This window comes from Xyrauchen texanus, chromosome 3, assembly GCF_025860055.1.
Source record: "Xyrauchen texanus isolate HMW12.3.18 chromosome 3, RBS_HiC_50CHRs, whole genome shotgun sequence".
NCBI lineage: Eukaryota > Metazoa > Chordata > Actinopteri > Cypriniformes > Catostomidae > Xyrauchen > Xyrauchen texanus.
In genome coordinates this window covers 53,874,384-53,887,869 of record NC_068278.1, presented here as the reverse complement: position 1 = coordinate 53,887,869, position 13,486 = coordinate 53,874,384, and the positions used below count along the sequence as shown (strand labels likewise).

At 36.4% G+C, this 13,486-nt stretch overlaps 1 protein-coding gene across 1 annotated transcript in view; it reads right to left on the bottom strand.

The window, feature by feature from the left end:
* The window catches only part of LOC127628254 (calcium-binding protein 7), a 60,015-nt gene extending 50,109 nt beyond the window's left edge, over positions 1–9,906 (bottom strand). The window contains exon 1 of the mRNA XM_052105042.1: positions 9,530–9,906. Within this exon, the coding sequence (XP_051961002.1) occupies positions 9,530–9,638 (109 nt within the window). The 5' untranslated portion in view covers positions 9,639–9,906. The remainder of the gene's footprint in view (positions 1–9,529) is intronic.
* Between the last annotated feature and the right edge of the window lie 3,580 nt (positions 9,907–13,486).

Genomic DNA, 13,486 nt, shown 5'->3' with positions numbered 1-13,486 from the left:
ACCTGTCAATCAACTCTACAATGTCCATGCGCATTAGCTATACAGCCGGGATATTTACCTTTTTTAGAATGTTTTAGTATAGAGTCTTTTAATATAAGGTAAAGTATCACAATTTATTATAACAGTATCATAATCTTGACCAACCGTTTTAGAGATTTTGGTCTTTCTCCATTCAGGTAGATAGGAGCTGCACTGGCATGACTGGAAATAACCTCCTGAGAGTGTACCATAGTTGGCAGACAGTGGACTGACTTTCTAGAAAGACTTAAAAAAACTGCTATTTGCCAAAATGACAAATAGCAGTTTTGTGAATAGGTTTTAAGCAATAACTCATAGCTAGGAACTGTTTGGAGAACACCTAGAGGTAAGATAAAAATCTTTTTAAATACGGGTTCTGGACTTCACTTTCACAAGGCTGTGCATCTGCTGGTTTTTATTGCTGGTTTTGCCTTCAATTAAAGCATTACTGGTAACAAATGTTTATTCAATATAATGCGTGTGAACTGGGTCACTGGTTGTATAGAGTGCAACAGTGACCGCCCACTTTTTCAGTGGTCTTGGTTTTCAGAATATTATTTCTTTTTCCATTCAAGACATGTTTCATTAAAGAGTTCAAAGCCATAAACTAAACAAACAAGCTCCAGGGTTAACAAGACTACAACATTTTATTTTAGCATAAAAGTATATTGATAAATTGATAAAAAGAACAAATAACAAGACTTTTATGTAGGAATGAACTACCGGTATGCATCCAATAAAGCATATATAGTAAAGTCAGAATTGGCAGTATTTAAATATAAAACTATTCACATATAGTCTTTAATTGTAAATATATATATATATATATATATATATATATATATATATATATATATATATATATATATATATATATATATATATATATATGTAGAGAGAGAGAGAGAGAGCTTAATTATAAGGCTTATTGCAAAATATTAAAATATATATCAATATTTTATTAGTTTCAGAGTATAGGGAGACGGCTTGATTACATAATTCCCAATGCTTCATGGGAGACTGTGTTCATCACTTTTGATGTGATTTAAATTTCCATGGTAACAGCAACTTGATTGATTGATTGATTGATTGTCTTATTTTTTTTAGGATTATAGGTAGTACAGTTGCTCACTGAAAATTTTGCAATTAAATGTGTTTTTTTAAATAAGGTGAAAATCACATAAAATTCTAAAGAAGCATTTATCATAGTTTAACAATAAAGGAGCTCATTGTATGCTGGTGTTGAAAGTTTTATGGGTTGTTGGAATAAGGTTGTCTGGCATGATCTAAATGAGAAATCTTTTAAAATTCTAGTTTAAAACATACTGTATGTATTAAGTTCCTAGAAATGTAATATGTGTGCCATGTTGGTTTCATACATTTATGAAAAATAGGATTTTCTACATTAAAATAAAAGTATTTAATGACTTAAAAAATGTGGTGTGGTGTGACCAAAAAGTAAAAAGTATTAAAATACTTTTCTTGCAACTTGAATACACATAAGCTCACAAAACTTAATCATAAATAAAATAAGTAAATAAATAAAAATCCAACATATTTTTAAGGTAGAACATATATCAATGTTTGAGTCACACATATCAAGAAGTTTTCTTAGGGTTACTCTGTTTGACCTGAACACAATGTGAATTTCATAAAAATGTCAAAATATCTGATATTTTTTAAATAAAATCACACACCAGGCACATGCCATGGGCTTTGAGACTGGGCAAGCATCAAAGATTTTTAATACACATTATTAAACGCTATGCTCAAAACAACTTTTACGGCTGAGTGTTATGTTGCGGAAATGTTATAGATGTAAATTGTTGCCTTAGAACCCACCAGTCAATGGAAAAAATTATGTTGCAGTGGCGAACTTCATGACCACATTTTTTTTAATTCAGGACAGTAAAATTGCTCATATCACACAAATTAAACATAGTCATAAATCATAATATGTTCCACAGTACCAGAACAGCTTGTTTTGACACAACAAAAATAAAATATTACTAGCAGGCTATATGTTTCGACATCATAGGCCTCACACTCTTCCCATAATTCAGAACCACTGGAATGGACAGCAGCAATAATCTAATCTGACCCACAAACGACAACAATCTTAACCTGAATGCACAAGGCAAATGTAACGTAGACACTGCAATCAATGTCCCCTAATATTTTTTTTAAACAGACACTACGCCCTAACGTTAGAACTATAAAACAGACAGAGCATACCACAAGAAGGAAATGATTGCCAGATCTGCTTTATAGCCTCAACAATGACCTAGTATCTATGACCTAGTATCATAGCAAAGCTTTTTAATAAATATATTTATTTACCTTTACTTGAACACAAAATCCATGCATTTCTACTTGCGAATGAACATCTCTTTCACTTTGTTGCAAAAGTCGCCCGCTTGTTGAAGAATCTATATTCTCTCTTTCTCAATTCCTTGTAAATCAACTTTGCTAAATCCCCGTAGCTCGCTGATGCTTACACTACATACATTTTAGCTCTTGATAATGTACTAGTTACATGAACTTGAATGTGTTGACACAAAACTAAAATCTAGCCTATCAGATGACTGAAGGAAGGAGATTCTGATTGGCTTACTCATTTTGGTAAGCATGCTTACCTTGGCCATTTGTAGTAATGGCGTACAGTGTTGAATGAAATGGCGGTAAACAATGCTTTGAATCAGAGAAAGCATAACATAAAGTGCTTATCCCTGAGGGTGGCGCCAATGTGAATAAATGAATAACTTTCTGTGCTGCCCCACTGAGATGAAATATGATGAATTTGAATGAAAACAGTAGTTTATATTAACAATTGTATTCAAATATTACATAGTGTAATTTTTCTGTTAGATAAGTACTGCTTAACTTGCTTATATGGACGGCACGTCCCTGTCACATACTAATGAGACAACAAGCATGTTTGTTAAACCACCTGAATTTGATTTGACCGACAAACGTTTTTCAAATATTATTGTATTAATATTTCTAAATGATATAGTTTCACTGCTAGTTGGTTAAAGGGCACTTATTATGCCCCTTTTCACAAGATGTCATTTAAATCTTTTGTGTCCCTAGAATGTGTCAGTGAAGTTTCAGCTCAAATTATTCTACAGATTATTTATCTGTAGATAAATGGAATAAATGGGAATAAAATTAGCTGTTTTTGTGTGTGTCTTTAAATGCAAATGAGCTGGTGCTCCCCGTCCCTGTGGAGTTTTCAATTTTAGTATTAATAAAGAAGTTTCAGAATGGTTATTTGATACATTTATTCAGTTTTTCAGCAGTTTCAACGATGGATGACCACACACACACACACACACACACACACACACACACACACACACACACACACACACACACACACATACTGTTACAATGTTCACAAAAAAAAATGTATGTCGGCAGTGTCCGTCAACAGTCGTGGGCGGGGCCTCTACAAAGTGACGTTGTTCTGAAGACAGTGCTTATGATTAATGGAGATTTAAAAACTGGGTGGATTTGTATCATTATAGGATGGTTGTGTACACACACTGCCAACACACATTTATGTTCAAACACCATGTAAAAGTGAATTTTGTATAATAAGTCTCCTTTAAGCAATAACAATTTTCTTATTCTTTTCTTTTATAATTATTTTAAAAATAAATTCAGCTTTTAAAAAAAATGTATACTGTCTCTGGACAGTTAGACCACTTTTTTATACTTTAAGCCCTCAAAAATATATATAATATAATATTTTCATTATAGTAAAGCTGTAATTCAAGTAATTGTTTATGCATTTTTTAAGCAGGGTCCCCAACTTTGACACACGTTTTCAGGCTCTGGATTATGCTCTCATGCTATCTAAATAAATCCCACGTCAAGTCAGTGTGACTTACATTTTCTGGCCGCCAAACAAATTTACCACCACACATCAGTGTGCTCAAGAGATAGGACAACCAGAGCTCTCTGACAGGGCAGAGTGGAACAATTGTTTGACTGAACAAGCCTTCAATAGACATTTTGGTGGAGATGACAAAACATATGCATCCCATTGGAGCCATATATAAGCAATGTGTAAGAAGTCAAACCTCTCAAACTGCTAGACAGCCCCGACATTATAAACAGTACTGACAAGGTAAAGCACAGACAACACCAGGCACCAATATCAATTACAAGGCTTTTAAAAAAATACTACACCACCCTTATTCTGTAGTAACACAGTAACACATATTAAATCTAGGGGGAATCTAATATTAGTATTTTCTTCCATTTTTATTTCAGTTTTCATAACAAATAATATAGAACTATGGCAGGCTAAGCAATATAAAGGCAAGTGTAAAGTAAAATGATGAGGTTTAATGTCTGAACCTCCATGAATTTTGTATAAATTTGTGGGTAGATTATTCCTCTTTGTTCTGGACATGATTGCCTTCAGATATTTCAAGAGATGACTTACTGTAAATAATTAAGAGCTTGGTATACCCACAACTACATCTATTAAAAATAATATTATTTAAATTAAGTTAAGGTATGTCCAGGGACGCATTAAAGTAATAGATCACACAAAAAATGAAAATTCTCTCATAAATTACTAACCCTCATATCATCGCAGATATGAATGACTTTCTTTATTCTGCTGAACACAAACAGATTTTTAGAAAAATATTTCAGCTCTGTAGGTCCATACACTGCAAGTGAACGGGTAACAAAGTTTGGAAGGTCCAAAATGTACATAAAGGCAGCACAAAAGTAACCCATACAACAGTGGTTATTTACAAATCTTCAGAAGCATTATGATAGGTGTGGGCAGGGCTGGACTGGTAATTTGGCATCCCGGTAATTTGGCATCCCGGTGGGCCGACGCACTTTGGGGCCAATCAGGGGCGGAATGGCCACAGTTAGAATCAAGCTAAAATTAGTCGCCGCAGAACGGACCACAAAATGGCGCCACGATATGCAGAAAAGGACAGCGAAAAACTGTCCATGCTCAACAGTTGGGCCAGTTGCCATGTACGATCCCGGGCCGATTTCTCTTCCCAGACCAGCCCTGGTTGTGGGTGAGAAACAGATAAATATTTAAGTCTTTTTTTTTTACTTTAAATTCTCCTCCCTTCCCAGTAGATGGCGATATGCATAAAAAATGCAAATTGCCAAAAACAAAAAAAAGAAGAATTTGAAAGTGAATGTGGGTATTGATCATCAAAAAGGATTAAAATTTTGATCAGTTTCTCAACCACAATTCTCATATTGCTTTTGAAGATATGGATTTAAACACTGGAATCATATGGATTACTTTTACGCTGCCTTTATGTGCTTTTTGCACCTTCAAAAATTGTGAGGACATACAGAGCAGAAATATTCTTTAAAAAAAAAAAAAATTATTGTGTTCAGCAGAAGAAAGAAAGTCATACACATGTGTGATGGCATGAAGGTGAGTAAATGATGAGATGATTTTAATTTTAGGATGAACTATCCTATTAAAGGCACCGTGCATGTCATCATCTCACTCCAAACAAGTAACCAAAGTTGGCAACCCTGTTTTTAATGAGTAACATCACTGATCCTTATACATTAATGTTCAAAATCTATTTTTCTATTAATGGCAGATTCATGGAAAATTAATGGGATTTTTTACACCTAGAACTCTTACATAAAAAGTCTTTACACTTCCTCTGAGTTCAGATGCGTACAGGAAGCAATTATTTTTCTTTGAAATAAAATCGAATCCTGGGTTAAGGGGTGTTTATCAGAGGCTGAAGATTTCCAGTATGTGAGAGAATTTCCCCAAACCTCAAACAGTCTTTAACTGAGAATGATAATGAATTCCTGGAGCTTTGACTGGGCTGTAATCTACATTCTACATTTTGAATGAGGATGGATTTATGATGAAAAATGAATTGCTAACTAAAATAAAGATAAGCAGATATAGCTGGCTGATTATGTCTCAGTATGTATATGCCCTCCGCGCATTGATAAATGAAATAAAATAGCAAAATAATTGGCCGATACACAAAAGTGGTTAAAACAACTGATTTGAGTTTCAAAATCTAACAGCAGCATTGTTGATGAATAATAAACACTGTTTTCAAATACTTTTTTGTGAATATATTCAAATAAATAAATGTCGTTTTTAAATATTTGTTACCATTAATTTGTATTATACTGTATATTTCAGCCTTTCATGCTCTCAAGATATTAAATATCAGCCATTAAACAACCCATATTGGTTGATCGCTAATGCGAGACAGTTGTGTCATCTCTGTGTCCAAGGCTATGCAATATAGCCAAAATTATTTTTTTTAAATCGTTCAATATTAATATTTATGATGATATTGAAGGAGAAAAATTTGAATCCCTCTTTGCTCTTGAAAGTTGTATCTTATATTTCATAATCCTCAGTTATTCTTATTAGATTAATCAATGTGCTGTTCTCTTTTTCTAAAAGGTACAAGTAATATATATGTAATCTGAGGGGTGACTGAGGGTCTGACCCATGCCAGGAGTGCAGTAACAGTGGTTACTCATTTAGCCCGGCTTCCAGAGAATGTGCATTTTATGTGGTATTGCATTTACTCCATTTCTATTTCTATTTTTAGTACAGAATGATTCACATACCCTATTTAACCATTTGATTATATTGAGGAATTATTATCACAAGTAGTAATGTAAGAGAGAGAGATCGTAGTTATGATTTTTTGTTATTATCTTTGTTTTATTGTTTGTAAAAGTAACCTTGACTGGACAACACATTTACCAAATTATGATCTCCCTCATGCCATCAATGAATTGAAACATAAATTGACTATAATAGTAGGCAACTAGATGCAGCAATGGTGTGCTCTTTTGTGAGGTGAGGCCCGGCATTCCATCAAGGTTAGGGAGAAAGGGGGGCCTGTGTAGCTCAGCCTGTAAAGATGCCTACTACCACCCCTGGAGTCACGAGTTCGGATCCAGGGCGTGCTGAGTGACTCCAGCCAGGCCTCCTAAGCAACCAAATTAGCCCGGTTGCTAGGGAGGGTAGAGTCACACAGGGTAACCTCCTCGTGGTCACTATAATGTGGTTTGGTGGGATGCGTGGTGAGTTGTGCGTGGATGCCGCAGAGAATAGCATGAAGTCTCCACACGCTCTATGTCTCAGCGGTGACACGCTCAGCAAGCCACGTAATTAGATGTGTGGATTGACGGTCTCAGACGCGAAGGCAACTGAGATTCCTCCTCCACCATTCGGATCGAGGCGAGTCACTACACCATCACGAGGACTTAGAGCGCATTGGGAATTGGGCATTTCAAATTGGGGAGAAAAAGGGGAGGAAATAGAAAAGGTCGGGGGAAGGCCTCTATTCCTGAGAAGAAGATAACACCTACAGATTGCATGTCTCGATAACTCATGTCTCTAAATTATTTACGGTTATTGTGCCCTCTCAGTTGTGATTTGCCAAGGTCAAAAACAACTTCCAAGGATTTGAATTGCTCTCCTTGTTAGAAATAAGGAGTCGTCATAACTGATAGCTAACCTCTGATATCTGACCATAAGTTTGTTTCAAACTAGGATGGCAACTTGATTCATGCTGTGGCTAACAATTATTGTTTGCACGAAGACAGAAACAGCCCATGTTTGTAATATGTTCAAATGTTTGAAGTAATTGACCTACCAGAATTCTAGAAATTGTGGTACTATGACACCCTTAATGTAATTTGCATATGACTATAAATGCTTTGGAAAGTTTGTAAAACGTAACTTCGACTTCCTGTCTTTCTAATTGTTGTATCGCAATGACTTATAATGCCTATTGAACATACAGAGAACAATCAGTAAACTCTCTCTCATTTGATTATTACAAAACCTAACTCTGCGTTTTTATTCTTCAGTATCCATATTGAGGATCCAGCTGTTGACCTCTACAATATAAAGTACATTTATCATTAATGATGAAGGAAATGCATTCCACATGTTTGTTAGACCTCAAGAATGAATTACAAGTAAACTCCACATGCAGGGTAAGCTATATTTGAAGTATAGAATGTATTCTCAGTTTAGGATTTAATTCTGCATAAGGTGTGTGAAAAATGTTTCCACAATTTCATCGTCTTCAGTGAGACATTTGACTCTCCTCGTGCTCATTAATTTGTAAGTTTCCGTCATTGTTCCTCTTCCTTGTTTTGGCCTGACGTGTGTCAGCAGCATGGCATAATTGCTGTAACGTAAAAGTAATTGCGTCCACTGAAAGACTTTCTTGTCCGTGTCAAAACATTTGCAGATGTGACAGCGCTATTATAATGAAAACTTTTAACATAAATAAACAATAGTGTTGTTGATGTCAGAGTTGTTGTTGTGTTTAGTCGATAGCTTCACTGTAAAAAATGTCTGTAATTTTAACGGTAAATGACTGTAAAAAGGCTACAGTAAAAAAATTACATTGGTTGCATTTGTACCATGGTTTATCTGATTCTGAAGTCTAGTGACACATCTGCAGTATATGGTTTAGCAGCGTCTGTGAAGTCACAACCTCGGCTAATGCACATGTATGGCTCTGTAGATGGATACGGCTCAATGGACAGAGCAGCGCGAGTGCAAACCAGGTGTGTTTTTACTCTCAGACCGGTCTCGAGTTCTTAAAAATTCAGCTCTGATCATTGCAGCACAGCAAGAACCAGTGAGAAGCACAGCGCAAGACACGGAAACCATTTAAATTCAGCACAGAATTCTACATGACAAACCTTGAATTTACTATAGTAAATCTAACTGTACTTTAGGCATAAATAGATTCATAAAAGATTAATTACATTTATAATAGGCTATATTAGGGGAGTGAGTGAACAACTTTTTTGTTACAACTTTTAACTGTTTATATTTTGTATGTATTATTTTTCACCTCAGAAATGCCCATCATTATATCAAACATTTAGACATTATGATGGATACTCATCAGAGTAAACAGAAACCATATTATTAAGATCATGGAAATATACAACTGCATGTGCTAATATAGTGTAATAGATTTCTTATTTACATTATAAAACATAAATGCAGTGTATTTTTGATGGCTGAATCAAACATGCCATTAAAGACTTGTATTCACTGATGAAAAAGTTAATAACTGATTCATTAAGGAAAAAGCTTGACCAGTGGACACACTTAATGGTTGTGATGTATTTAGAGATTTTCTGTGGTTCTGTGAAGACTTCCAGTTTCAGAGAGGTTACGCGTCTTATGTGGATTCCGCTATCCATGGTGCTGATCTACAAGTGACAAATTCCACCCAAGATTAAAGAAAAGCATTGATTTCGTTTCACTTCGAATCGGCTTTTGCTCGAAATTGGGAAATTCCGTGAAAGACAAAAGTCTCCAAACAAGTGCGCAAAACACGAAGAGGGTTGAAAAACAGGAGTGCAACCCAAGAAATAGTAATGTCTGGTAAATGTAATGCTCACATCTATATAAAATTTATTTTTATCTGAACAGATTGTAACAAATGAGTGGTTAAAACGCCATCTGAAACCTCTCACTTACCTTCCACTTCATCTTCAGGCAGGTTGACCGGTGCACGGTATGACAGGATATCTGGAATCGTGCAGATCCCCCGGTACATCAACGTGGAAGTCACCGGATGCATAGGCATTTTTGCGGTCTGTGTTGGACAGCACCTGTGTAATGATCCTCATATATGATTCTACTGTCCACACGGCAACTTTTAACCTCTCTTTCAGAGTGGTTGCAGAACCCCGCGTCCAATAGATCGGACTGAAACCATAGAGAAAGACGCGTGGACAAAAGGGATGTGATCCAAAGAGAGAGAAAGAGAGAGAGAGTGGATTTCATGGAAATGTCCGATAGTAGAGTTGTGCTCTCGCAGCGCGCGCAATTGCGCAGCCCTCTCCAAGAAACCAGGTGGGGGATTTGCAAGTATTCGCAGGTTGCTGGTGTTCCAGGTCGTTTGTGAGAGTTCAGTTAACCTTCAAATAGTAGTCTATACGAAAACTGTCAGGTCTCTGGATTGTTTAAATTCCGCGAAGCCACTCGTAAAGTGATCAAGACAACAAAATTACGGCGGCTCCATCGGCGGATGAATAGCAGAGCCATATAATCCACCAGCTCACACGACACGAGTCAAACAAACATGCATTTTATCACTGCGGCAAAGTATGTGCGTGGCGGAACCGATGGTGCGTGGATCGATTCGAGCTCCGTTACGCAGACATCTCCAATCTGATAGTTTTCTCTTAAGTAGCTGGTTAAGAAGCAACAGTCGCGCTTCGACTGAACACTTGTTGGATAGCGAGTGCTCAGCGCTGTTCACCAGTCTACAGCCTAACAATATTCGTTCAGAAGTGCGTTTTACGCGCATATATATCTTTTTTCTAAAGAAAATAAAAATGATTGGCAATTAATCGTTTAAAAGATGGCACCAGAGCTATCAAACTTTCCAGTTAATCAAAACATGAGAATATATGAACTGTGCGTGGGGAAGCGAGGTGTCCGGATTCCCTCGTGATGGATCTATATTTAGTCTTAAGTGTAAACCGCTTCTCTACAAGGTATTTCCTGCAGAATCCCCGTCCGCGCACTCCGCGTGTGTTCTTGCGCTAAAAAAGCAAGATGCGGCGCCACGATTAGTACAAAACGCCAGTGTCTCGATGCGCGCTTTTAAAAGTTGACGTTCTTTATTTTATTTATTTATTCACCAGACACATCGTCTAGGAAACGCGGCGAACCTGCGCGAGACGCTAAAAAACTTGACGCAGAGCAATGGTCAAAACCGTCCGTCTTGCGCATGTTTACGTTGAACGCAAACGGACACAAAAACACGTTCACCGAATGCGTGTTAGGCCTATGCTACAATAAGTTTGACGCAGCGCCACGAATAGAACACAACGCGTCTGTCTCGAGACACGTTTTTAAAAACTGAAGTTCTTTTTCACTTGACACAGCGTCAATAAATAAACAAGTTTATAAATAAAAAGTTGACGCGTCTTAATTGTCAAAAATATCCGTCCAGCGCGTGTTTACATTAAAAAACTATGAAAAAGCGATCGGTGTGAACTGCCCTTACGCTTCGGATCGCAAATGGAATGGAACAGAACGTTTTTTAAAGTAACAGTTTACTCAAAAATAAAAAAAATATGTCATCGTTTACTTCTTGATGTAAACGATTACACCTTAAAGTTAAAGCTGTTGTATATAATTAAGGTGCAAAACAGCTTTCTGAATACACCCCCCTTCTGCATTGGTCAAAGAAACTGATAGTCCCGCCCCAAACTCACTCCATTGGTCGATTCAATGTTATGGTCTCTCTTGAGATGGGGCACTCAAAACAAACAGAGGAATTCTCATAGTGCTACAGAGACACAGTGTTTACAGTTTTCAAGAAAATTAACCTACGAATGGATTACAAAATTTCCCTGCATATTAAGCTGGGATATGAGAATGTGTTTTAACACTGAAAAGGTTACATAATTCAGCTTTAAACATTTAAAAGTTAGTTTTGAGAAGCTGTATTAAAACGTGCCCATGGTAGGAGTCAAGGCGTTGTGGGCGTGTCCATTCAAAAATCATGGCCTTAAAAAAATTTATATCTTTATTAATTCAGATTTACAGATGAATTTTGACTGTGCAGTTTGGTTTGAATTTATTTACTTATTTGTACCTTTAATGAAGAGCAGTAATAAAACTTGCCAGAAAATAAGAATTCTGTAATTTATTATGTTCATGAGGTGACATGCAAGTGCAACAAAACTACATTTCCCATTATTACATGTGGTGGCACGAAAATGATAAAACAGATAGATAATGCACTGATTATATACATACTGCATGGCTTTACCTACTCTACATTTTGTTGCACTGATGCTAAAAAAAGCTTCTTGTCTTTGTCAATAAGAGAAAAAGAGAGAAAGACATATGAATATAGTATTTATAAGAGGGAGAAAGCCTTTATTATTGTCACACATTATATATTTTTTCATATATACAGTGACATTTATTTGTTTTCATATATCAGACAGGTTACTTGAACACAGAAACAGACAAATAGTGTAAAATAGCACGGATTGAAATCCATAACGCTTACTGTTTGAACGCCCCCTCACTTCACATTCCATGCTCGCCACCGCTACCGAGCACGTAAAACTCATTTTACTGACACTCTGTTCATTCTCATTCATTTCAGTGCTCATCTACCTCCTCGGGTTGCTGTGATAGACATTGGTTCCAAGACCCCCCTTAAACAAGAGGAGATGTGATTAACGATCTTGCAGGGTAGGGATAGATCTTTTCCCCTTTGGCATTTCTTTAATGGAAACACATCTTTTAAAAAATGACACTCATTTGATAACAGAGTTACTGCTGTTCTTAAACATAAAGGCTTTGTCAGATTTGTCCAAACAAGGGAGATTGAATGCATCTGACACCCTAGTGTGAGATGGTTTACCAACATTTCAGAAAGAGATGCTTGTTCAAAACTAAGGCAAATTCATGCATTTGCATTTGTAAGAACATTGTGGTGAAAATGGAAGCACTTTGCAATGCAAACATGTTAATCAAAATGTGCTTGGCATGGTGTGCATGGAAGCCATCCACTGCGCAGTAATCTCTCTTTTGTTTTCTTATTTTCCGTACCGTATTTGTGATATATTTGCAGGCAGGTGTTTCGATTCCCTGACAGGGATATTTTGCATGCATCCTCCGTTAAATGCCCTTAGTCAAAACATGCACATTCCAACAGAAACATATGAGTCATCTGGGACTGTGATGGATTTGATAGGGGTAATGGCATTATTGTCTCTTCCAGCTGTGAACCGGAGCTATTGCGACAGGACCCAGGTGCATGCATCAAGACCTGATGGCCTATTATGTCCAGGGTTCTCCGAAACTCCCACTCCCAGATTCTCAGAAAGCATTCTCCACACCCTCTGTATTTCCACAAAGTGACAGGTATCTGATGTTCTTGTTATGCACACACACACACACAAATTAAAGTAGCAACACTTCTAACTTAAAGGAATGGAAATGAAATTTCTCTCATCATTTACTCACGCTCAAGCCATCCCAGACATTCTTTCTTCTGCAGAACACAAACAAAGATTTTTAGAAGAATCTCTCAACCAAGTGAATGTACCAGACCTTTCAAGCTCCAAAAAACCCATAAAGTCGGCATAAAAGTAATCCATATTACTCCAGTGGTTTAACCCATATCTTCAGAAGCGATATGATAGATGTGGGTTTGTTTACTATCAATCTCCAGTTTCACTTTTACTTTCACATTCTGAAAGTAAAAGTAAAAGTGGAGATTTATAGGTTAAAAAAAGGACTTAAATATTTATCTTTTTCTCACCCACACCTATCGTATCTCTTCAGAATGAATATTCCCGGGTCAATTCATCTTAATTAACAGGCACGTTTGTAGCATAATGTTGATTAATGTCGTACCTTTTTTTCTTCATAAAAAAAAAAGCAAAAACCAAGGTTACA